This window comes from Heloderma suspectum, chromosome 4 (genome assembly GCF_057233095.1).
Source record: "Heloderma suspectum isolate Gila_16-S chromosome 4, 16-S_ref, whole genome shotgun sequence".
NCBI classification, from domain to species: Eukaryota; Metazoa; Chordata; class Lepidosauria; order Squamata; family Helodermatidae; genus Heloderma; species Heloderma suspectum.
In genome coordinates, this window is record NC_139461.1 from 217,671,827 (window position 1) to 217,698,835 (window position 27,009).

The window sequence follows — 27,009 nt, forward strand, 5'->3', positions numbered from 1 at the left end:
CTCCTGATAACTCATAATGCTATTTTAATTGTTTCCCCTATTTCAAGGTGTTTGGCTCCTGAATATTAAATTTAACCAGAGGTTTAACAGTGATGCTGAATCACAATCCTGTCTTTCCCCCTCTGCCAACACTCACACAGGCACAACTCTATTCAGCAAGGACAACCTATCTTGCAAGAAGTGAGCAGGGCCAGCTCAAGACATTTTGCTGCCTCGGGCAAAGGACAAAATGGTTCCCCTCTACCCCGCATACAGAATCCAACTGGACTGACAGTTGGATCTTCAGTACTTGCAATGGGATAGGGACATCCACCACAGCTGAGGGCAGCAGAACTAGCTTAGGGGGTGCAGGACCGGTGGCGTGATCCACACAAGTCTGCCCTCCAACAGAGGGGAATATAGCTAGGAAGCTCAGGAGGAAAGACGGGGGACTACTGCTGCCTCCCAACATCGGCCACCTGAGGCGGTTGCTTCACTGCCTGATGGCAGGGCCAGCTCTGCAAGTGAGTGCTCACTGCTAATATGAAATGTCAAAGAAACCCCACGCAAAGGGCTAGATGCAGACTCCTTGAAGATCTTACAGATTATAGCTGAGGCCCCAGTTTGGCTAGAGCCCTACTCCACAGCTTGTTTAGTGCAATGTGTGATCCAGTACACCTGATCTAGCTGCACTCCCAATAAGCTTCAGCTCCAGCCCAGCTTCATCCAAGGCATCAGTATTTATAAACCAGAAATTGCCAATCATAACAATTTCATATGGACATTCAGGTTTATTGTATTTGGATACACATGGAAAAGTGAGGGTTTTGATTTTAAATTAGAACGTTGAACACAATACACCCAGTGGAGCCTGGTGGCTCTGATTTCAGTGGGGCTGTGAATCCATTTTGGGTTTCAGTTGGAACCAGACAGAACTCTAAAGGAGATATCCCAGGTGCTTAACCCCATCCCCAAAACAGGTTCAGCGCCTTGGGTAGCTCCTTTTGAGTTCTGGCTGGTTCTGACTGAAAACTAGGATGGATTCACAGCCCCACTGAATTTGGAGCCACCAGGCTCCACTGAATAAATGTGGCCTGCCATCTAATCATGCTTCTCTCACACAAAACAAAGTCAACAGGGGAAAGTTAGGAGACCACAGGCAGCAGATCTAGGAAAGACTTTGGGGAGCTACTGCTAGGTAGAGTAGACATACAGAGCTGGTTGGCCCAACAGTCTGACTCAAAATATTTGTTTGTTTGTTTGTTTGTTTGTTTCATTTCTGTACCGCCCAATAGCTGAAGCTTTCTGGGCAGTTCACGAAAATTAAAACCAAAAAGTACACAGTAAAACAATAAAAAATATAAAATAATTAAAACCACAATATAACAATGTTGTTGTTCAGTCGTTCAGTCGTGTCCGACTCTTCGTGACCCCATGGACCATAGCACACCAGGCCTTCCTGTCCTGCGCTCTCTCCCGGAGCGTGCTCAAGTTCATATTCATTGCATCCGTGATGCTATCTAGCCATCTCATCCTCTGCCGTCCCCTTCTCCTTTTGCCTTCAGTCTTTCCCAGCATCAGGGTCTTTTCCAGGGAGTTTTCTCTTCGCATTAGGTGGCCAAAATATTGGAGCTTCAGCTTCAGTATCTGTCCTTCCAATGAGCACTCAGGGTTGATTTCCTTTAGGATGGACTGATGTGACCTCCTTGCAGTCCAGGGGACTCGTAAGAGTCTTCTCCAGCACCACAGTTCGAAAGCATCAATTCTTCGGCGCTCAGCCTTCCTTATAGTCCAGCTCTCACAGCCATATGTTGCTACTGGGAAAATGATAGCTTTGATTATACGAACCTTTGTCGGCAAGGTGATGTCTCTGCTTCTTACTATGCTGTCTAGGTTGGCCATAGCTTTCCTCCCAAGGAGCAAGCGTCTTTTAATTTCATGGCTGCAGTCACCGTCTGCGGTGATCTTGGAGCCCAAGAAAGTAAAATCTGTCACTGCTTCCATTTCTTCCCCTTCTATATGCCAGGAAGTGATGGGGCCAGATGCCATGATCTGAGTTTTTTTAACGTTGACTTTCAAACCAGCTTTTGCACTCTCCACTTTCACCCTCAAGAAGAGGCTATTTAGATCCTCTTCACTTTCTGCCATTAGGGTGGTATCGTCTGCATATCTGAGGTTGTTGATAATTCTCCCAGCAATCTTAATTCCAACCTGTGATTCATCCAACCCGGCCTTTCTCATGATGTACTCTGCATATAAATTAAATAAGCAGGGTGACAATATACAGCCTTGTTGTACTCCTTTCCCAATTTTGAACCAATCGGTTGTTCCATGTCTGGTTCTTACTGTTGCTTCTTGACCCTCATACAGGTTTCTCAGGAGACAGGTAAGGTGGTCTGGTACTCCCATCACTTTCAGAATTTGCCACAGTTTGTTGTGATCCACACAATCAAAGGCTTTAGTGTAGTCAATGAACCAGAAATAGACATTTTTCTGGAATTTTCTTGCTTTCTCCATGATCCAGCGAATGTTGGTGATTTGATCTCTAGTTCCTCTGCCTCTTCGAAACCCAGCTTGTACTTTCGGTACTTCTCAGTTCACATGCTGCTGAAGCCTAGCTTGTAGGATTTTGAGCATCACCTTGCTGGCATGTGAAATGAGCACAATTGTGCGGTAGTTTGAACACTCTTTGGCATTGCCCTTCTTTGGAATTGGAATGTAAACTGACCTTTTCCAGTCTTGTGGCCACTGTTGAGTGTTCCAAATTTGTTGGCATATTGAGTGCAGCACTTTAACAGCATCATCTTTTAGGATTTTAAATTGCTCAGCTGGAATACTGTCATCTCCGCTAGCTTTGTTGTTAGTAATGCTTCCTAAGGCCCACTTGACTTCACTCTCTAGGATGTCCGGCTCAAGTTCAGTGACCACACTGTCATGGCTATCAGGGACATTCAGATCTTTCCTGTATAGTTCTTCTGTGTATTCTTTCCACCTCTTCTTAATCTCATCTGCTTCTGTTAGGTCCCTGCCTTCTTTGTCTTTTAGCATGCCCATCTTTGCACAAAACATTCCCTTGAGATCTCCGATTTTCTTGAAGAGATCTCTAGTCTTTCCCATTCCGTTTTCCTCAATTTCTTTGCATTGTTCATTTAAGAAGGCCTTCTTGTCTCTCCTTGCTATTCTCTGGAAATCTGCATTCAGTTGGATATATCTTCCCCTTTCTCCTTTGCTTTTCGCTTCCCTTCTTTCCTCAGCTACTTGTAAAGCCTCATCAGACAGCCACTTGGCTTTCTTGCATTTCTTTTTCTTTGGGATGGATTTCGTTGCTGCCTCCTGAACAATGTTACAGACCTCCGTCCATAGTTCCTCCGACATTCCGTCTATCAGGTCTAATCCCTTAAATCTATTCGTCACCTCCACTGTATATTCATCAGGGATATGATTTAGGTCATACCTGAACGGTTTAGTGGTTTTCCCTACATTCTTCAATTTAAGCCGAAATTTTGCAAGAAGCAGCTCATGATCTGAGCCACAGTCAGCTCCAGGTCTTGTTTTTACTGACTGTATAGAGCTTCTCCATCTTTGGCTGCAAAGGACATAATCAATCTGATTTCGATATTGACCATCTGGTGATGTCCATGTGTAGAGTTGCCTCTTGTGCTGTTGGAAAAGAGTGTTTGCTATGATCAGCGTGTTCTCTTGGCAAAACTCTATTAGCCTTTGTCCTGCTTCATTTTGTACACCAAGGCCATGCTTGCCTGTTATCCCAGTGATTTCTTGACTTCCTACTTTAGCATTCCAATCCCCTATGATGAAGAGGACATCTTTTTCTGGTGTTAGTTCTAGAAGGTGTTGTAGGTCTTCATAGAACCAATCAACCTCAGCTTCTTTGGCCTTAGTGGTTGGGGCATAGACTTGAATTACTGTGATGTTGAATGGTTTGCCTTGGATTCGTACTGAGATCATTCTATCATTTTTGGGATTGTACCCCAGTACTGCTTTTCCCACCCTTTTGTTGACTATGAGTGCTACTCCATTTCTTCTAAGGGATTCTTGCCCACAGTAGTAGATATGATGGTCACCTGAATTAAATTCGCCCATGCTTGTCTATTTTAGTTTGCTGATTCCCAAGATGTCGATGCTTAATCTTGCTATCTCATGTTTGACCACCTCCAGCTTACCTTGATTCATTGATCTGACATTCCAGGTTCCTAAACAATATTGTTCTTTACAGCATCGGACTTTCTTTTCACCACCAGACACATCCACAGCTGAGTGTCCTTTCAGCTTTGGCCCAGCCGCTTCACTCTTTCTGGCGCTACTTGGAAATACCCTCTGCTCTTCCCCAGTAGTATATTGGACACCTTCCGAAGTTAGGGGTTATCTTCCAGCGTCATATCTTTTAGCCTTGTGCTACGTTCCATGGGGTTTTCTTGGCAATAATCCTGGAGTGGGTTGCCATTTCCTTCTCCAGTGGACCACATTTTGTCAGAACTCTCCACCATGACCTGTCCGTCTTGGGTGGCCCTGCACGGCATAGCTTATGGCTTCACTGAGTTACACAAGCCCCTTTGCCACAACAAGTCAGTGATCCATGAAGGGGAATATAACAATACAACCACAATAAAACCAGAATAAAATGTAGCAGCAATGCAGAGATTTAAAATACAGATTTAAAACAACAAAGCTAAAAAGACTAGAATGCTAAAATACTAAAATGCCTGGGAGAATAAAAAGATTTTCACCTGACACCAGAAGGAATACAACGTAGGTGCCAGGCAAACCTCACTAGGGACCTCATTCCACAGCCGGAGGGCCAGAGGAGAAAAGGCCCTCTTCCTAGTAGCCACCCACCTCACTTCCTTTGGCAGGGGCTCACGGAGGAGGGCTGCTGGGGATGATCTTAAGGTCTGGGCAGGCACAAATGGGAGGAGGCAATCCTTCAGATAACCTGGCCCCAAGCCATTAAGGGCTCTGAATGTTAATACCAGCACTTTGAATTGGGCCCGAAAATGGATTGGCAGCCAGTGCAGCTGGAAAAGTATCGGTGTAATATGAGATCGCTGGCCAGTCCCTGTTAACAATCTTGCTGCCCTATTTTGAACCAGCTGAAGTTTCCAGACCGTTTTCAAAGGCAGCCCCATGTATAACACATTGCAGTAATCCATAACTGTAGCTAGGGCATAGTTGGTACAAACCTGATCCTTTAGGGGGAGTGCAACCCCTCCAGAATAGGTTGAATATCACTTAGCTGGGCAGATGAACCACCCACTAACAGTACCTCCATCTTGTCTGGATTGAGTTTCAGTTTATTGGCCCTCATCCAGTCCATTACCATGCCCAGACCCTGATTCAGAACAGCCACTGCCTCACCTGGATTTGATGAGAAAGAGAGGTAGAGCTGGGTGTCATCCACATATTGATGGAACCTCAGCCCACACCTTCAGATAACCTCTCCCAGCAGTTTCATGTAGATGTTAAACAGCATGAGGGATAAAATAGAGCCCTGTGGAACCTTGTGGCATAATTGCCATGGCACAGAGCCATAATCCCCCAGCACCACCTTCTGGAATTGGCCATCCAGGTAGCAGCAGAACCACTGCAGTGCAGTGCCTCCAACTCCCAACCCAGATAACCTACCCAGAAGGATACCATGTTTGATGGTATCGAAAGTCACTGAGAGGTCCAGGAGAATCAACAGGGTCACACTCCCCTTGTCTCTTTCCCAGTAGAGGTCGTCCCACAGGGTGACCAAGGCAGTTTCCATTCCAAAACCAGGCCTGAAGCCTGACTGAAATGGATCTAGATAATCCATTTCATTCAAGAGTGCCTGGAGCTGTCCTGCAACCACCTGCTCAAGCACTTTGCCCAGGAAGGGGTTGTTGGCCACTGGCCTATAATTGCTAATGTCCTCCAGGTCCAGGTTAGGTTTTTTCAGAAGTGGTCTGTTTACCACCTCTTTTAAAGAAGCCACACCACTCCCTCTCTCAAGGAGGAATTTACAACCTTCTGGACCCAGCTGGACATCACCTCCTTATTTAATGTAATAAGCTATGAAGGGCAAGGGTCGAGCACACATGTGGTCAATCGGACTTGGCCAAGCACTTTGTCCGCATCCTCAGACTTCAATAACTGAAACTCATCCACTAAAACTGGACCAGACGGTGCACTGAATACCTCTACCAACGGAATTGCATTAATCGTGGTGTCCAATTCATGACGAACCTGAGCGACTTTATCTTCAAGGTGCCATGCCACCTCATCACAGCGTGTAACTGAGGGTTCCAAAGTCTCTCTCCCTGGCCCAGAATGTAACAGGCCGCAAAGAAGTCAGAAAAGCTCTGCTGGATGACACTGAGAAGATGCAGTGCTAGTGGAAAAGAACCGTCTCTTTGCCACCCTCACCGCCACAGAGTGGGCTCAATAATGAGCTCTAACCTGTGTTCTGTCAGACTCAGCATGGGTTTTCCTCCATCTGCTTTCTAGCCATCTCTCCTCTTTATTATGAAAATAAAGGTTCGTCTATATGTTCTTAGGACCTTGCCTACTATTTTCTTTACCATCATCATCATGTTATTCAAATGTCAGACTCCCAAGGTTTGTATTAGTGAATTTAGTTTAATTCATAAGAACCTTTTCCATCCCACTACTAATCTTTCACCAGGTTGGTAAATAACTGAGTTTCCTTTTGCCCAAGCCTACTAAAACCTAATTATTTTCCTGTTGCAGTCTCCTTAAATAACTGTTTTGCTAGCAGAGCACTCCTGGTGTGTTTGTTCTATAATACCTTGCAACAGATTGCATAACTTTAGTAGAAGTGTCTTTTAGAGTGTCCTTCAAGTTATCCTTTAAGTTGCTGAAGAGTCTCCCTGCTCCTCCTTTCATCATGTCCAACAGGCCACCGCCATAGTTAGACTCCATGTCAGGAGATGAGGCACCTTGAAAGGAAGGAAGGAAGGAAAAACAGACATAAGAACACACATAAGTCTGGAAGTTTACTGACTGCAAGCGCCAGATAGAGCTGCTAGTAAGAAATGAGAAAACAGATGTGAACATCAACCAAGGTAGTCACAACCTCTGGTAAAACCAGAGAAGACAATGTTAGTTAACATTGGCAGTGAGATTATAATTCAAGATGTGCCCAGATATCATGACTAGGTATCTTTATCCTTTTCCATTTGGTCTAAGAATCCATGTGATGCTGGACAAGATCTGAGGTGAACTGACTGGGAGCAGAAAGTAACCAGCAACAGGAAACAGGATGCACAGCAAAGAACAGGTTTTGGATAGCACAACCTGTTTACAGGTTGCTGGTCAGTGCCTGGTACTGCAGGACCTGGGAGAGTTCCCAGAGGCAGAAACTGATAAAACAAAGGCCATCTGAGTAGGAATGGTTGAATCCGAAGGTTTCAGTTTCTCTGTTTCTCATTTTTCCAATCTTAGTTCAGTTTATCCTGAACTTTGAGATATTTGCATGAAAATTCATACATACTGATGCATGCATTTCTCCTAAAACATGCATATTTGTATGCGATTTTGCCAAATACACATATTTTTTGCAAGCAATTTTCCTAACATAATGCATTTTTCAATGTTATTTTCACTTGAGCTTTCTGAAAAGCCCCCTAGATGACTTAACCAGGGCTTCCTCCCTTGGGGCTTTCCAGTGGTCCTTACAGTAAGGTAAGTGCTGAAGCCCCACAGCCCCATTTGGAGAGGTAGTGATAGACTTCTAAGGGAATCTAGTTGTGGAATTCATACCCTGGATGCATCCAGACATGGCATCCTTTTCCTCTAAAACCCAGAGGTAGATTGGTGCTGATGGCATACACAGTGATATCTGCATATTTCCCCCTTAAAAAGTGAGTGAGCCAATGTGAAGCTCTCATCTCGCATTCTCTCACTCTTGTTGTATAGGTTGCTCTTGCCTACATAAAAGTCCAGCACCCCAGAATCTATTTCACAGCTCTATTCCTAGCCATTACGTGAATCTGCAAGTTGTTCTGTGGATGCTACAGTGTTCACATCAGCTGCCTGACCTCAGCAGCATCCTCATTCATTCCAAGGGAGGAAGCAGGTCCTCATATCTGTCCATATCTGAGTGGACAAGGGTCTCTGGACTGGGGCATATATGTGCACAAAAGTAGCAGATAAAACAAAGGGTGCAATCCTGCAAGGGCCCACACATATAGCACATCCTATTAGAGTCAGTAGAGCTTTCTCGTTACCCACTGGGCCACCTCTGAGCCACCAGGTACACAAACAGCATCATGGCCAGCCATTCTTTTATTGTTTTATAAGAATTTTATTGTTTTAAACTGTTTTATTGTATGTTGTACATCGCCCAGAGTGGCTGGGTGACCAGCCAGATGGGCGATTAATAAATTTAATAATAATAATAATAATAATATTCTATCCAAGGCAGGCATTCCCACATCTCCAGTGCAATTCTACTCATTCTACTCAGAAGTAAGCTCCATTGGGTTCAATATGGCTTACTCCCCTGAAAGCACCCAGAAAATAGTTCTGTCTGCATTTCCTGACAGTAGCCTATACATCAGGGGATGGGAGAGAAAAGGCTTGGGAATGCAAGGCATGCAACCAAGTTTAGAGCTGCATATGATGAAGAATGGAAACGCCAAGCTCCCCTTGTCTTTCAGCTTATCTGTCCTGCTGTTGGTAGCTGTGCATTTCTATGCCTTTGCTCTCCATCACCGGCAACAGCTCCTGCTGCCGCCGCTGGATAAATACATATAATGGCTTAATTTCCACATTACACCAAACTGTGGATAGGAATGCTTTTAACTATGGTTTGGAGTGATGTCTGAATTGACAAAGTTAGTGGTGTGGTCCTTGCTCACCCTCTTCTATTTTACTTATTTGTTTAGGGTTTTTTTTTGTTTATTTATTTCTATACTACTCAATAGCCGAAGCTCTCTGGGTGGTTCACAACAATTAAAACCAAAAAGCACAGGATAAAACAATATAAACAATATAAAACAATATAAAATATGAAAGCATTAAAACCTTCTAGAGAAGGCATTGAAAGGCTGCCTTGGAATGACTGGCCTCGCCACAATGCTGAGCAGCTCTGAATACTACTCTTACGGGCACAGGATTGCTTCTACAGAAAGCAGAGCAAGATTCCAAAGTGCTTTATACGCTAGCCAAGAATACAGCAGTCAGGACCTAAAGAGCCACTTCAGGCTTACTTTGTTCCTCCGCCCCACATTTGAACAGAGACCTCATACCATACCACAAATAATTATGTAGCACATCTATTCCAATACTCAAGTTAACTTCAGCCTCTATGGTAAAGTACTGTCTAGCATGTTAGTATTTAGTTGTGAAAGACTAGGATGTTTGGTAACAGAGATCCTTTACTAATCCAGTTGTTGATTTCTCATTGGAATTATTTTTTCAAAGAAAAGAAAGAAAGTTCCTTGTGATAATTACCTCCATTAATATTCTTATTGCAGAACATGCTTTAGTCCTACAGGATTTCACCAACCTTTCACCAACTCGCCCTCCCCCAATATTTAATCCCACCCCTCTGCACACTCTAATTTCCTTTTCATTCCTACAAACTGGTCAGCTAAGGTTTACATGGACTAAAATATTGTCCTTATTTACATTGTCAGAGTATTAGTCTACTGACCTAAAGCTACGAAATTGTTTAAATGGCAATTTTAAGTATAGCATGGACATAGTTAAGGGCAAAATAAAGGCAGCTGGCAATGCAACTGGAACAAAAGATGTTTGGATGATCTGGTCATGATGTTCAGTTCCCAGAAACAAAGAGGCTTATGTAATGGACCCTTCTCTTTTAAAAAGACAGAAGGAGAAAGACAGACCAGACATTGTCTAAGACGTTGCCATGTTTTGTTTTCACTGATACAGAGATATCTCTTGGCTTATTCAAAAATAAACATAAAAAGAGATTTTAGCTTCTAGAAATGCCAGGTTTTTGAAGAGGTATTACACTTTAATATATTTAAGACTATGTGAACTGACCTCTGCTAGGTTTCGCCTAACCTATTCCAGAAATCCAAACCCGAAGGTTTTCTTTTCATTGACTTTTCTAGATCAGAAGCTATTTGGGATTAGTCTATCATCTGCAGGCAACCTTTGCAGGACGCTTAGGGATTGCTACATATCCGGTCAACCCCGCCCTCTTATTATTCAGATGACTTGCTAATAGTCCAATGGTCAGTTGGTTGTTTCATGAAGGAGAGCTAATGACATGCATCTGCATGGATCTGCCTTAATACTAAGATCAGAGGTCCTCCTCCATGTTCACCACCACCGCCTTCAGAGACAAACAGTGTCTGGGAAGAGCCTTCTCACTAGTGACATCCCTGCCCTGGAATGCACTTCCCAGGGAGGATCTCCTAGCCCTGAGCTTGAGGTCTTTCCAGTATCAGGGAAACACCTTTTAACAGTGTAAACCTATGCATGTCTATCCAGAAGCAAGTCCCACTGAGACTTACCCCCAGGTAAGTGGGTATACGATTGCAGTCTAAGAGTATTGTTGTTGCTTTGGCCAAAACCCTTTAAGGGTTTTTAGATATCAAACATTTTGTTCTTTTTAACTTCTTTGTTGATTTTAAGATAGTTTTGAGTGTTCTGCTGGTTTCATTAATTTTAGTGAGTGGGTTTATTGTTTTGCCATTGACTTTTAAACTTTGCAAAGCTGCTTTGAAAGCTTCAGTTAAAAAGTGGGACAATATATTCATGCAATAAATAAATTACAGGAGAATTTCTCTTGTTAGCCAAGAATCTCTGTCCAGATTTTAGAATGTAATGCACAGCAGACTTGGAAAGGTGTATGATGGGCCCAGGCCAAGGAACAGTTTGGAAACAGTTTACTTTTGGAGAGACAGAACTTCGGACCTGTGAGTTGGCTGAAGGTGAAGCGCCTCGGGGAGCAACCACTCTTTGAGAATCTGATGTAGCTTCACAGTTATGCTATTGGGTGAAGGAGTACCTCCACTATCTGCTACTTGTATATTAGTAAATAAAGCAAATGTTACAAAGGCATCATAAGACTCCAATATTCTCCATCCAAAGAATCCGAAGTCTGCTGCAGTCCTAAACATACTGACCAGGGAGTACTTTTAACTGAACACAGGTGGGCTTACTTGTAAGAAAACATGTTTAGGGTTGCACTGCAAATCCTGTATCTCCTGGAACTTCTTGAAGCGTAACAGGGCCCCTCTCTCATACACAATAGAGGATTTAAGTCTGTTGGTCTCTAAATAATAATCTTAGGTAATCCAGCAACAAAGCGATCACAGATCAGGCATTCAGTAATATCACTTCCTTTTCTTTTTTTAAAACAAGGGATTTTATTTATTTATTTATTTATTTATTTCATTTCTATACCGCCCAATAGCCGAAGCTCTCTGGGCGGTTCACAAAATTAAAACCAAACAACACACAATAAAACAATTTAAAATATATAGAACATTAAAACCACAATATAACAATACAACCACAATAAAACCTAGCAGCAGTGCAGGAGTTTAAAATACAGATTTAAAACAGCAAAGATAAAAATTTAGAAAGCTAAAATGCTAAAATGCCTGGGAAAATAAAAAGGTCTTCACCTGGCGCCAAAAGGAATACAATGTAGGCGCCAGGCGAACCTCACTAGGGAGCTCATTCCAGAGCCGGGGTGCCACAGCAGAAAAAGCCCTCCTCCTAGTAGCCACCTGCCTCACTTCCTTTGGCAGGGGCTCACAGACAAGGGCCGCTGATGATTATCTTAAGGTCCAGGCAGGCACATATGGGAGGAGGCGATCCGTCAGGTAACCTGGCCCCAAGCCATTAAGGGCTTTGAATGTTAACACCAGCACTTTGAATCGGGCCCGGAAATGGACTGGCAGCCAGTGCAGCTGGAAAAGTACTGGCGTAATATGAGCTCTCAGGCCAGTCCCTGTTAACAATCTTGCTGCCCTATTTTGGACCAGCTGAAGTTTCCGGACCGTTTTCAAAGGCAGCCCCACGTATAACGCATTGCAGTAATCCAGACGAAAAGTTATCAGAGCATGGATAACTGTAGCTAGGCTATCTCTGTCCAGATAAGGGCGTAGTTGGTATACCAGCCTAAGCTGATAAAAAGTGCTCCGTGCCACTGAGTTCACCTGTGCCTCAAGTGACACTTCTGGATCCAAGAGCACCCCCGAACTACAAACCTGATCCTTTAAAGGGGAGTGCAACCCCCTCTAGAACAGGTTGAATATCACCTAGCCGGGCAGACGAACCACCCACTAACAGTACCTCCATCTTGTCTGGATTGAGTTTCAGTTTATTGGCCCTCATCCAGTCCATTACCGTGCCCAGGCACTGATTCAGAACAGCCACTGCCTCACCTGGTTTTGATGAGAAAGAGAGGTAGAGCTGGGTGTCATCTGCATATTGGTGGCACCTCAGCCCACACCTCCGAATAACCTCCCCCAGCGGTTTCATGTAGATGTTAAACAGCATGGGGGATAAAATAGAGCCCTATGGAACCCCATGGCACAATTGCCATGGCACAGAGCAATAATCCCCCAGCACCACCTTCTGTAATCGGCCATCCAAGTAGGAGCGGAACCACTGTAGTGCAGTGCCTCCAACTCCTAACCCAGACAACCTATCCAAAAGGATACCATGGTCGATGGTATCGAAAGCCGCTGAGAGGTCCAGGAGAATCAACAGGGTCGCACTCCCTCTGTCCCTCTCCCGGCAGAGGTCATCCCACAGGGCGACCAAGGCAGTTTCCGTTCCAAAACCAGGCCTGAAGCCCGATTGAAATGGATCTAGATAATCCGTTTCATTCAACAGTGCCTAGAGCTGTCCTACAACCACCCGCTCAAGCACCTTGCCCAGGAAGGGGATGTTGGCCACTGGCCTATAATTGTTAACATCCTCTGGGTCCAGGTTAGGCTTTTTCAGGAGTGGTCTAACTACTGCCTGTTTTAAAGTGGCAGGCACCACTCCCTCTCTCAAGGAGGAATTTACAACCTCCTGGCCCCAGCCGGACAACCCCTCCTTGTTTGATTTAATAAGCCATGAAGGGCAAGGGTCAAGCACACAAGTGGTCGATCGGACTTGGCCAAGCACCTTGTCCGCATCCTCAGGCCTCAGTAACTGAAACTCATCCAATAAAACTGGATCAGACGGTGCTCTGAACGCCTCTACCAATGGAACTGCATTAATGGTGGTGTCCAATTCATGACGAATCTGAGTGACTTTATCCTCAAAGTGCTGTGCAAACTTGTCACAGCGTGCTACCGAGGGTTCCACCATCTCTCTCCCTGGCCCAGAATGTAACAGGCTGCAAACCACTCAGAAAAGCTCCGCTGGACGACACTGAGAAGATGCAATGCTGGTGGAAAAGAACTGTCTCTTTGCCACCCTCACCGCCACAGAGTAGGCTTGATAGTGGGCTCTTACCTGTGTTCTGTCAGATTCAGCATGAGTTTTCCTCCACCTGCGTTCTAGCCGTCTCCCCTTTTGCTTCATTGCCCTCAGCTCAGGTGTATACCAAGGAGCTGGCCGGGCTCTGCTCAGAGGGAGAGGGCGCTCAGATTTAGCAACAGACAAGGCCACTCAATTCTGCTTCTCCTGTCTTCACCATGCTAATATGAGTCCTCAGTGAATCTTCTGGACATATAACTTACCATTTTACTTTTGAAAGCAAAACTAATATTGGTTGAGACTCCTGATCTATGAAGGTTACAAAGGGCTGATATTTGAAACAAACATTTCTAGTTGAACAGTCACAGTGTTTTGTGGCTAAATTTAGTGTTTCAGATCCAATAAAGGATGTTCATTTTCATAGTCTACCTTGAACCTATGAAGATGCACAAAACATCACACTTAAGTACTATGAGCAGAGAAATCCTCTGGCCCCTGGACAGTAAATGGCATGCCTTACGATGCTTCAGATCTCCTCCTATGCCTGTAGACAGAGCCATGAGCACAGAGGAGGAGATCCAATCATGGATCTCCCCGCTCCCAGCACTCACGGAGATCTCTGTGGCAGCTCTTTTTTCCGAGACCAAATGAGCAACTTTGGAAGAGGATAAGGAGGGTGGAATGGGGCGGGGGGCATGGAGGGGAGGCGGAAGCAGAGGCCAGGATATGCAAGATTCTAAAGCTTCTCCATTCAGCCTGAGCCCCCAAAAGGTAAGCAAGTTAGTTGGGTTCAGAGGCCCATCGAGTTTTAAAGGATGAGCTGGAGGTGAAAACGCCTCCATCATTGCTCCCACACTGCCTGGCTCCTGCCGGCATGGCTTAGAATAGACAGAGGACTGTGATCTCAGAGCCCTCTGTCTATAGAGCAGCAATCCCATAGGACTGCACTCTTAGCCCTTCAAGAAGTTGCTCTTTCAAGTCTGTGCTTCGCACCGTTAAACACATACGCTTCAGTGCAAGCTGGATGCCTTAGGTCTTCTTCACACAAAGTTTTTATCCTGTGATTGAGATGGCTCTCTCTCAGAAGTTTGTGGGCTCTTTACATGATGCCCGTGAACCTCCAAGGTGTCTCCTACACTAGATGCCCTTTGTTCTGTTTTTAAATAAATCGCAGATAATGAGCTATCAAATTACCCCATTCTGTTCCGCTTCAGTTTCCTCTGGGAAAAGAGGAAAAACAGCAAGAAGAGGAGCAAGATCAATGAAAGATATGGAAGACCCAGATACGGGGAGAAGGAGGGGGGAAAGGAAGCGGGTGAAAAAGGGAGTCATTGTGATCCTGCATTTAAAACAGAAGCAGAAAGCCCTGTTTTAAATGCAGGATTTTAGGGTGGTGTAGAGATGCCCTTAGTCATACTGTCCCAACTGTGAGGAAGCATGCACGTCTTCTATGCACCTTTCCTTACAAGCAAATCCTATTGAAATGTCTGAGTAAACATGCATCAGATCAGGCTGCAGTAGAGCATATAGTAGGTGGTGTTAGGAGCTGCTGATCTTTTATTCATCTATTCCAATAGATAAGGACTTCATCTAATAAATAGTTTAAATTGACACCATCACCTGCATAAAAAACCAACCACCCTATGGACAGACATATTTCTCTGAGCATTAGCACTGCTTTACTTGAATCTGTGTTTTTCCACATCGAGCCCTTTTTTCTGGTTAGGCAGCATCTGTACTGGGGTGTGTGGCCTGTGGTTTTGCAGGCCACACCTCCCATTGTTCTGTATCCCTCCCATAGTACCTTTTCTCCATTCTGGGCATACACGTTGTCGCCTTGCTAAAAAAAAAAATATTTCCAGAAGTGCAGTATTTCAGAATTCCTTAATTTAGAAATATGGAGCATGCAGCTCTCCTGCATCTGCTGGTTTCTTCCTCAGTTTCCCAACAAACGTGGCTGCTAGAAAGGGGTGGGGCTATTGGTGGGCAGCTGGCAGCAGATTCCCCTCTCACTGCTTTGTAAAAAGAAAGCCTCAGTGCCCCACCCACCATCACAAAGCTGTTTCTCTCTCACACACAGTCCTTGCACAAGTCTGTTCTTCTTGGATATCACAAACATCCATCCATCTATATTAAAAACAACAACAACAAAGTTAAGTAAGCAATCTCAGAATTGTGTTCCAGGAGTAAAGCAGCAAAAGAAACAAATAATGAAGTGGCTGCTAATGCCATTTTGAATTGCCGAAAGGAGATTGCACCGCTTTCCTTTTTAAAGGACTTATCAGATTCCTCTCCCCCTCAGCTCCCCCCCCACTCCATCACCACCATCACAAAGTTGTCTCACACAATTTAAAACGTCTTAATTTTTATGTATAGTCCTTGCACAAGTCTGTTCTTCTAGAATACCACTAACATACATTTTTCTTAAAGCACCAGAGCGAACTCCAAAGTTAAGTTAAGCAAGCAATTTCAATACTGTTGCTAAATTAGGGATGTCAGAGGAATCTGGTTGAGGGGTGCAGCTCAACTAACTTTCATCAGCTTGGCCCCGACTCTGTTTTCTGCCAATTGGCCCAACTTGGTCCACAGCACGTCGGGCCACCTGGCAGTTTTTCTGTGTGTGTGTTTTCAATTTGCGGAAAGAGACATTTGTGCAAACTTCAGCTGCACTTTCCATAACTTGTGCAAGTTGCAACTCCTCCCACCCTGCTCCCATGCCACATTTCCTTTCCACATCATCAAAGAAAACATGGAGTTGTTCTGCTCTTTCCCTTAACAAATTTTCCATGTTAAGCAAAACCTCCTGGGAAAACACGAGTGTATTATAAAAGGACGACAACATCATCTGGATCACCTGTGAAATGTGAGTGAATGAGCCATGGTGATTCCCCAATAACTCCTTGTCTGGAAAAGCCCACAGTTGAAATATTCAGTGTTCATTTCAGAATGACAGAAGTATTCACAGGCATCCACAGGAAGGTGCAAGGGGGACAATTGATCTCCCTGGATGAGCCATAATCTCCAGATTCCCATTTTCAAAACAAATCTCTAGCCCTTGTAGAACCTGAGAAGGGCTGGCCTACCCATGAAGCAAGCTGAGGCAACTGCATCAGGTGGCGGAGCAGGAGAAGCAGCTAATTCCACTGCTCTGCTCTTCCCTGCCCCCACGAGGAGGACCCACGGCCATACCTTCCACTAGGTGCTCTGGAGAGCCCCCACCAGCCACTCTCCCACTGTAGCATTTGCTGCAGCAAGAGCACAGCTGGCGGTGCTCTCTAGAGCAGCTGCCTGCCCGCCCGCCTACCCTCTCTGCCCTCGTTGCATGCAGCTGGAAGAGGCGGCTGCATTATTCTCTGTGAAGCTGACATGGTGGCAACAGTAAAGTTAAGGCAGGGTGGGAGTGGGTAAGGGGGCAGCATGATGCAGTGGTGAGAGACCTTGCACTGGGCCTGAACTTGAGATATGAGGCAAAATGGGCAACAACTATTCTGCCCATTCATTTTGTGCAAATCTAGCCTGCTCCCCTCACCCCATTTCAACGTTTTTAGCCTTTGAATGAAGTCATAGTAATGGTTAACACACCCGCTGTCTGTGTTAACCCTTCAGGGTGTGTTCAGCCTTTGGGGGGTCTTCGCTGATAGGAAATAATTGCACCTTCCCAAAAAACACTTTAGAAATCCAGGCATTTGATGTAGCTGAGTTTGGGCAGTAGTGTGTCTACCAACCCCACCCCACACCGCCCCCCGGTTACAGCAAAGACAGGATTTTTCTGTTTATTTATTCAAAATATTTCTTGGCTACCTTTCAGGGCAGGAGCCTTCCCATGGTGATCTACAACAATAAAATTCACACAATAAAAACCAATGTGGTAATAAAAACAGCAAATATTGAAGCAAAAAACAAAAAAAAACCCAGCATAAGACAAAATCTAGAGTGTACAATTACAGCTACAATCCATTTTGATAAAACATAATCAGGGGAAGGCCGAAGTAAACAAATTTTCAGGGCCTTCCTAAAAGACTACAGTGATGGGGCCTGGAGGACCCCTGATGGCAACTTGTTCCCAGAGGGGTGGGGCCACTGCAGAAAAAGCCCTCTCTCATGTACTCGCCCACCTAGTTACGCTCTCTTGCTGGTTTTAAAGTGTGGGCAGGTCTTCTAACTCAGGTCTTGCAAATATTTTTTTCCCCTGAGTTCATAACAGTTTAAAAATTACCCTGATAATGTGTACAGATAAAGTTCATCATTATTATACCCATATTGCAGGAGGCAGGCCTGTAGATCAGGCCTAATTTTGCAAGGGGGATCAGGAGAGTAGCGTATGACAACTCTGCAGTGCAGTCCAGTGTTCTTACCCAATCTCCTGGCGTGTTGTGTGTATATAGCTTTAACAGAATCTGCCATTCTTAGCTCTTGCAGGAGGCCCAAGTGGAGCTTCTCCCCATCCCTCTCTTAGTGCAGGCCTTGTAGCTGAAATGGTGCGCCACACAGCTCCTCAGAAGTTAGGATTTCTCAGGTATTGTAGCAATAAACAACCCTGCTGCGAAGGTATCTAAATCTACTGTGCATTGCCTGTAGAGCACCCCAGGAGCGGACTGCAAGATGAGCAGGTCACCTCCTCCAATATTAACCATGCCCTTTACCTGCTAACAGCCCTTGGCCATTTTATCCCTCATAAAAGTTTTGTTGGAGTTCATGATACTTCTTGAATATAACACTCTTCTACACTGTTCCATCCCCAGCACCTTCTGCCACTCCGGGTAGGCTTCCAAATGTCATAGAATGCAATGCTAAGCAACAAAGTGCACATACAAGGAAAGCGCACAGATGATTTGTAGTGGCATGTGCTATATGCGTGAATTATACCCACAAGCTGTACAGCTTTGCCCCCACCCCCCTCCCCGCCCTGGAGAAATTCCTGTGGACACTCATGGAAGTACTGATGGTGAAAAACACTGTATATCCATAGATTTGTCCAGTTATTACAACTGAATTAGTTTTGTCTGTTTTTCTCAGCAAAGTCTTCATAAAACATATTACCAGCAGTAGTAAAACAGTGTATGGAAATGTGTGCCTTTATCATAAGGAAAAGATTAATTGAATATATATTAAGTACTCGAGCTGGTATGCAGTGCCAATTAATTTCAAATAATAGCTCACAACAGACAGTTCTAAAATGAGAATAGCTAAATGAATGAGAACAGTAAAAGTGAAGGCATTCTCTTCTGATTTTTCAAGCATTAAAGTTTACAATATCAAATGCTTGAATCTACAGTGTACAAGTCCTGGAAATGCTCCTTAGTCAATCACATTTATTAAGTGTGAACATTCCTAGAATTCATAATAGTCTGCAGCATAAATCTTGAGACCCAAGAGCAGGGAGAAAAAAACTGTAGTCACAAGCATGCATTTTTGTTACTGAGTAAGGACAGATGGGAATTGAATAAATGCATAATAAATGCAGCAACACACAAGCTGTGTACATGCTGCCTCAAAACAAATGCAGTTCCTTAAACAGCTGTAGAATATTCACCACGCTTGACTTCTATATTCAAGAAAACATTGCTATCTATTTTACTGCAGCTCATATCTTTTCATTATCCTGGCACACACAATTTGATTACTTTGAAACATACTGACAGTGCAATACACATATAATAAATTCAAGGAGGCAGACACAACTACTCTGTTGAGCCCGTTAGATTTGTGAAAAGCCCTTTAATGCCCGTTGATCATGAGGTAATGATAAGGCAGCTGAAGGATCTAGTAGATAGATTCTCACAGAACAGGTGAATGGTTCTTCTGATTCCTGCCCTTCTGATTCTGATCTTGCCCTTCTGCTGTTTAACCTATAACTGGAAGGTGGCACAAGGCACCTTGTGGGGACGAAGTCCTAGGGAGGGAAAGCATCTTGCAACAGGCAAAGTCAGAAGTGCTTTTATACCAGTAGCACCAGAACTGCTGAACAATGGAAGCTACTGAAGGTGCAGTGGACATATGGCAGGGATGCAGAACATCAAGCCCAGGGGCCAAATCCGGCCTTCCTGGGGTCCCAGTCTAGCCATCCAGGGTTTCCCAGATGGCCATACCCCCTTCCTCTGGCCCAAACCCTTCTCCTCCACGACCACTAATCATTTGGTGGTGTCCCAGCTTTTGCATATTTCTTTCCCATTCTAAAAGGTTGAAATGCCCCTCCTGAGGATTAGGAGAGCTTTCCATTAAAATATACTGGTATTTGGGGCTCTTTTGCCTTTGTCCCTGACCCTTTGATCTTTAGCTGCACTCATCCCTGGTATGCAGCCCCTGAGAGCATCCCTGAAACGGAATTTGGCCCTCAGGCTCAAAGAGGTTCAACAACACTAACATATGGAGAACATCTGGCCACAGGAGCTACTCTACTTTCTGCCATCTACCTTAGATAGTTGATTTTAGGAGGAAATCAGACGTCCAAAATTATATATAATTCTATGATACTTTAAAAAATACAAATCCGCTGTGAGTGGCTTCAGTGGCGGTCCAGTGACAAGAATGAGCTGCATAACCCTTTTGTCCTTAGCTGTTTTGTTTTTTTTAATAAAGTAATTGAAAAAATGAATGACAGAGCTATACATAATGTTATTGATTCAAGAGATGCCCTGTTCCAGCTCCCTTCTACTGCTGGTGTAGGAGTTTGGGCCCATCTCACAGATCCTTACATACATAGCATCCAGCTGTGTACATCTAGCTGTTGGCAAGGATTGTGCATGCTCACCTACAGAGGAGATAGCTGTCAGGAGAGGTGGGGCTCAGAATACAGCAGAAGTGATGTGGGCATGTCCTATAGATAGTGGCTTATTTTTGGTTGGAAGTCATTGCTCATATACATTCTGTTCTTGAAAACTCTGTGATAACAGCGGATGTTCATGCACTTTTAATTTACAGCCCTGTGATGTGGGGATTAACACATTGACAGCGAAAGTGGATACTGAGAGCCCTTACAGTTACAAAGAGACTTACACTTCAAGCTTGGAAGGATAAGCACCCACCACCTATCATTCAGTGGAATGAAGATCTTACTGACCTTGCTACATTTGAACATACCTCCTACAGCTGTCACTTTCTTATGGACGCTTATTTAGATATATGGACTGCTTATATTAACGTATATATTTGAAATGAAGGTGTTACATCCTTCTTTTCCCCTCTTTTTCTTTCTTTTTATTAAGGGTAATATAAATGATTATTGTGCATGGATATGTTTTATGACATGTCCTTCCCTTTCTTTCTTCTTTTTTTTCTCTCCCTTGTGGTTCCCCTCTCTGCCCTTTTTTATGTTTTTTCTTATTGTTATATTTGCAAATTAAAAATTTAAAATATATATAGCAAAAGTTCAGAAGCCCCCAGAAGTTTGTTAAACACTGACCTATAGGCAAAACTGGTGAATGAGATCATGTAGAGAATTAAACGGGCCACCAGCACATGCACCAAGTTATGACCATGTCTTGTGAACCAGAGGAGAAAACAATCAGCAGTGAGGTTTGGTTGTCCTTCTTTAGCTTCTCCTGGACTCACAGCTACCCCTGGATCTTAAGACAGCAATGGTGGCTAGGGGTACATTTCACTACCTCTGTCTAGCAAAAACATTGCAGCCCTTCCTTTCCATTACAGCCATATTTCCTAGCCTTGGAGCTAGACTATTTTAGTGTGCTTGGTGCAAGGGTGCCCTTAAAGGACGTTTCAGAGGCTCTGCCATAGCTTTGCCTTTTCTGCCACCTTTCTGCCTTTTCCTATCCTTCCCTCATCAGTCTACAATAAGCGTCGTTTTGACCCTGAGATGTTCTAGTGCATTCTATTATATGATCACACTGTGCTAGTCTTTTGCCATCTGCAGTGGCTGCCAGTCAGTTTCCAGCCCAATTTAAAATGCTGGCTTTAACCTTTAAGGCCCTAAGTGGCTTAGGGCCAAGTTACCTGAAGGAGCATCTTCTCCCATATTTACCTACCCAGACCCTAAGGTCATCATCTGAGGCTCTTCTCCAGGTGCCCCCGCAAAATGATGCAAGATGAATGGCTACAATTACGAGGGTGTTTTCTGTGGTGGCACCCCAACTGTGGAATGTCCTTCCTAGAGAGGCTTTCCTGGTGCCTACATTAGGGTCTTTTGGGCATGGGGCAAAGAACGAATTTTCCCAGGCATTTTAGGAACTGTTTTTAGCAAGTTTAAAGCGTAGCACTGTTTTAAATCTGCTGCTGCTTTTATCTGATTGTCATTGTTTTATTGCTACCTTCTATTCTATGTTGTTAATTGGCACACTGCCCGGAGAACTTTGGTTACTGGGTGGTTTAAAAATGTAATAAATAAAGACTTAGATTATGAGCAGTTTGGGAAATGACCATGCCACTTTGTACAGCATGCTACTGAAACTAAATATATGTCAATTCAAAATATTTGAGGCTGCATATAGTGCAAATTATGGCTACCTGCCTCCCGACGACAATAATTCCCTAGCAGCACATTATACAGTGATTTAGGAACTGTACTGTTGGGAACTTTGGGCTCAAGAGGTTATATTAACACTACTTGGATTTGACATGAAAACTTCTAAATGGCTTAGGACAAAGAGGTATTAAAAGAGATTTCTGTCATGTTTCCCTTCCTAATTCAGCCACTTCAAGAGTATTTAGTCCATAAAATATAACTAGTAAGGGCATACAGAAGTTCTCTCAGAGCTGTTCCAGAATGGCCTTTCCTCATCCACCAAAATCTGAGCCTGAGCATCTTCTGTACATAAAAATTTAAGATTTAAAAATAACAACAAAACCTTGTATGCGAGTATTTAGTAGTTTAGAATAAATATGGGGATGATTTATGCATGTATGCATTTTCTTTAACGTTACTAACGGTCTCTAGTTCATAGGACATGCTCAAAACCTCCATATAAATCTATATTCTTTTCTTTTCATTTTCTCCAATGTCTGAATACAATTCTGAGTCATTTATCAAGCTCCAAGACATTTAATTCCTATATTCTGTGAACTCTACACTTTCAAAGATCTGCAGAAGTATTTTTACACTAAGCCAGGATGGTCACATACATTTGATAATCAAAAATATTCCCCCTTCCAGATATTCAGGTGCAATCCTATGCTCATTTACCTGGAGGTGACTCCTGTTGAACTTAGTGGGACTTACTTCTGAGTGGATACATATAGGATTGCACTACCACATTCCATAGATTTTGGTATCCATGCGCAAAACACAGGAAAATAGCAGGAAGGATGAGAGGGAGTATCTGTTCTTTAATTCAGGGAACATGGATTAATTTGGTCAGTTCTATTTGTAGTCTGAAGTCTGCAATTCAGAACCCAAAGCATCACATCTCAAGCCTACAGATCCAGTATTCGAAGACTCTGCCCTTCTGTTTTCCTTCTTTAGTACTTCATTTCAGAGGCCAATGATCCTGGTGGAAAATGACGCCAGCTCACCTACTTCTTTCTGTCAGAATTTTGCTAGGGGCCATTTACAGCAGTACAATCCTTAGCCAATAAACTTCTGCACAAAGTTATCTTGCCATCTCAAACAAGAGTCAGTAAGGTCACATTAAAACTCATAAGCTGGTTTTGCTGTGTTGCCAGTTATAACTATTAAACTCAACTAATGTATGAATTGTAGATTCCACCCTTTTTTCAGAGAAAGTTTCATTGCAATGCAGCAGCAATGCATATTAACAACTGAGCCATAAATAAGAAAATATGCACAGAGTACAAACTATTACTTCATTAAGAACAACTGCAAAGATGCAACTGCAAAAATGATAGACATTTGCATATCAGGCCTGTTAAACATTCATTCTTGGTACATAAAATGGGCAGAAATCTATACATGTAAACTCTGGACTTGTAAGAACAAAGACTGTATAGAGAAATTGAGTATTTTCATTTTCTTCCTTATTGAAGCAGCAGATTGATCCTGTATCTGTGAAATCCAGCATAATTTCTAAGTCCTTATATCCTAGCTTGTCCTTTCCTCTTTCCCAAGGCAGGTAAAAAAGAAAGGATACAGAACTCCAAAGAGATGGAGAAGCTTAACCACTAGCAAACCAAGACACCTTTAAATCCTGCTCTGACCAATGGCAGTTGGGAGAAAAGACCCCTTCCCTCGCAAGTCCCAGACACAGATCACTGCCAGGGACCCGTTCCAGCTAGGGTACAAGTTCACATTACACACATTTTTAAAAAGCCACACACACAACATGAGGTTTAGCTTCCATTTGTAACCAGATGGAGGTAACAAATCATGTGCAACTATAATGTCTGCTCAGCCGATTGTGAAAAAATCTCACATTGGCAAGCACAGTTTTGAAAAGCCGTACCATTTCTTCCTCCCCAAGTTTGAAAAAGATCTCTCTCTCCTTTTTTTAAAGAACCAGTTAATTCAGTCAGGGCTTGGAGGGCCCTTGGGCAAGACACCCTCAATGGGCCCTGTCCCTCAGTGAGCCTACCTTCTCACTATCACCAGCTGCTATTGCTCCTCATCCTCTCTCTCGTCATGGCTACCACTTGCTTGATTGACAGGCAGATAGCCAGTGAGCAAGGAGGCTGGGGTATCTACTGCTCCTTCTTCCCATCACCACCATTGTCTGGGCCAAAGCATGAGGCAAGTGAACGAACAGCCTGCAGTAGTGAGGAGGAGAAGTGACTTTAGGAGGCTGTTGTCAGTGGGCCCCTAAGGGAGTGTGGGCCTTTGGCAGATGCCCAACCATGCCTCCCCTTGATGCTGGCCCTGAATTCAGTTGTATTATATTACAAATTAGATTCTCAAATGCACATGATACTGTTAAAAAATTGGATTATGTCTTACTCTCTTGTCTAATTTTTTTTCCACATTGTCCACTGAATGAGCCACTTCTCATGAGCAACTTTTGGGGTCTCAACAAAGCACTTGCACCACATAAAAGAAAAACCAGTTGAGTACTTGTAGACTATCAGCCTCTCAATCTGACAGTTGTGCCTTGGGATGCAAACTTGATATGAGGTTTGTGTGTGCTTTTAAAATGGAGTGGGAGCACATCACTTTAGACAAGTGCTTATACTTCAAAAAGATGCTGTCTAGAGTCTAGAGATAAAAGGAAGCCAGATCAGAAATGAAGCAGAGCCATGGATAAAATTCTTGGCAAATGCTGTTCGTGTCAATGGCATTGCAAAGCCAGGTTTTTTAAAGAAACATGCCCATCCACCAATTTCAGTACAGGTCAGTAGCAGATAATCCATCAATAACTGCTCTCCACAATCCAGGCCAATCTGTACCAAGGCCTCTGAAGTGAATAGCTTCTTATTACCAATCCTATGAACCATCTAGCTGTCCAGTTGGGAGATTTAGCAGAGGGGGAAGCCCCATCCATGCAGCATGCCAGTCTCATTCCACTGGTTGTATTTACCAGAACTCCCAAGGGCGGGGGGGGGGGGGGAGAGAGATTCCAGTAAAATTGCCTATATCCTTTCCCTTTTTTGCCATAAGCCTTACAGTGTGTGTGTGGGGGGGGAATTAATCACTTGACGCAAATAAAGTACAGCACTGTTTCCTAATCTCTTCTTTTTGTTCTCTTAAGATTTTGACTTCCCCCAATCCATAGCAGAAGTGACAGTATGCTGGAAAACAAAAGAACTCTTTTGGCCAAGCCAAGTAATGATAGTTGTTTGCGGAAATAAGTGAACCCTTGTTTAGTCACCCTCATGTACAAGACAATATCAGCATTGTCAGGAATTCCATTTTTCTGTATGTGATATACAGGATATATTTCCCCGGTGCACTTTTTCATTGAGATAACGTGCTCCTTTCAAAAGGATCCCTAAGCATGCTCATTATAAGCATCATCTATTGGCCACTGACCAGATACTGTTTGAAAAATAGGTCTTCCTGGGATTTCCCTGTGGTTACCCTAATGTAGTTGTGTATCATCATAATAAGGCACCTCAGGAAAACCGACCCAAGCAATCCTCCTCCATCTCTCTCTCTCTCCCCCTCCCCACCCACTTACACACCGCCAGAGAACAATACGCGGGGCTTCTTGTGCCCCTCTCCTCACTCCTTTCCCCTATCAACTAAAAGAAGAGGCTGGCAGCTGGGATCGGCTTCCTCATTAGCTGGTCTTGAAAGCTCTTGAAATTTGCAACGCCCAGGCGTTGCAAAGACCTCTAAGGTTTCTTCTTCGAAATTCGAGGAGCGCCTGCACCACGGCAAACCCCGCCGCCGCCCCCCAGCACGGTGCACGCGCGCCTGGGCCTGTCGGATCTGGGTGGAAGGTGGGGCCGGAACACCACCTCCCATTACCCCCATCAAATCGCCCAAGAAGTTAAACCCCGCTACCTGAGCTGTCCATGGTGCTGGAGTCGAGCGGCTGATGCTGCTGTCGCGCTGGGCTCCTCGCTGCTGATGCCGCCGCCGCCACCACCGCGGGGATCACCCCTTGCTTGCCGACGGTGCCGCCGCCGCCGCCGCCGCTGCTGCCGCCGCCGCCGCCGGTTCGCTCCCGGCTGCCGCAGAAGTCACCGTTGCTGTCCACCAGCTGCAAAGATTCATAGCCATCATTGTTGGTCTTTTTCCGGTAGCTCCCGAGAAGGCTCATGGGCGAGTCAGGCAGAGGGAGGCTCGGCTGGCATAAAGAGGGGGGAGGAGGAGGAGGAGAGGGAATCACCAGTGCATAACCTTCCCGAGAGGCGGAGGCGGCCACACACCCAGAGCGGGGCTGCAGCCCCCCGAACAGGGCCTGGCTGGCTGGCTGGCTGGCTGTGGGCGGCGGCCTGCCCGCCTCTCTCCTCGCGTCCCCGCCTCTCTGCCTGGGAGCGATTGGAGCAGCCTTGGCCAGGCACGCCTCGCCTGCTGCTACAGACAAGAGCCGGGGCCTCTCGGCCGAGGAGCCCTTTGCTTTCTGGAGACGATGCCCGGAAGCAATCGAGGAGGCGCCACCTGGGGACGGAGAAGGGCAGCGGGAGAGCGAGGAGGAGGGAGCATCCCCCGCCGAGGAGCGGGCCATCGCCGCGGGCTGCACGCAGCTGACGAGCCCCGCTCCGGAGCGCCACATTCCAGAGGCCAACGCCGGCAGTTTGGCGCGGGTGGCGGAGCGAGCGGAGCTTGCGTTCAGCCCCTGGGAAGAAGCCATTGCAGCTGGCTCTTACCGCAGTATCCCACAGAAATCGCAAGTTTTGCCAGCTCGCCCCCGCCCCCACTTGTCTTCCACCCTGGCTCTCCATAGTGCATCTTTCGCTCTGGACGTCCAGAACTTTCTCGCGGCCGAGCGCTTCCAGATTTGTGTTCATCTCTTGTTTTAGGAACGGACTTCCTTCTCCCCCGCCCCCTCCCGAGAGAGAGAGAGAGAACGAACACAAAAAGGAGAGGAAGGAAGGAAGGCGAAAACACAACGAATGCTACCCTTTGAGTTTGTAATAAATGAAGTTTTAAGAAAGGACAAAGCCCCGGCGTCAAGAAAGAACTGGCTGTTATTCTGGATCCCATGCTAGGTTACTTAAAAGTAAGTCCCGTTGAGTTCAACTGAGGCTTACTCCCATGTAAATGTGCACATCACTGCGTCTAAAATGTAGCAATAAGAAGGGCTCTGCTGGCTCATCTGCAATGGAAAAAAGCAGCAG

At 44.7% G+C, this 27,009-nt stretch overlaps 1 protein-coding gene across 1 annotated transcript in view; it reads right to left on the reverse strand.

The window, feature by feature from the left end:
- Window positions 1-26,169, reverse strand: part of DNAJC6 (DnaJ heat shock protein family (Hsp40) member C6) — a 66,876-nt gene extending 40,707 nt beyond the window's left edge. The window contains exons 1-2 of the mRNA XM_084848252.1: window positions 25,730-26,169; window positions 6,767-6,917 (exon numbers count right to left, since the gene is read on the reverse strand). Coding sequence (XP_084704378.1) covers window positions 6,767-6,917; window positions 25,730-25,988 — 410 coding nt within the window. The 5' untranslated portion in view covers window positions 25,989-26,169. The remainder of the gene's footprint in view (window positions 1-6,766; window positions 6,918-25,729) is intronic.
- Window positions 26,170-27,009: the final 840 nt, after the last annotated feature.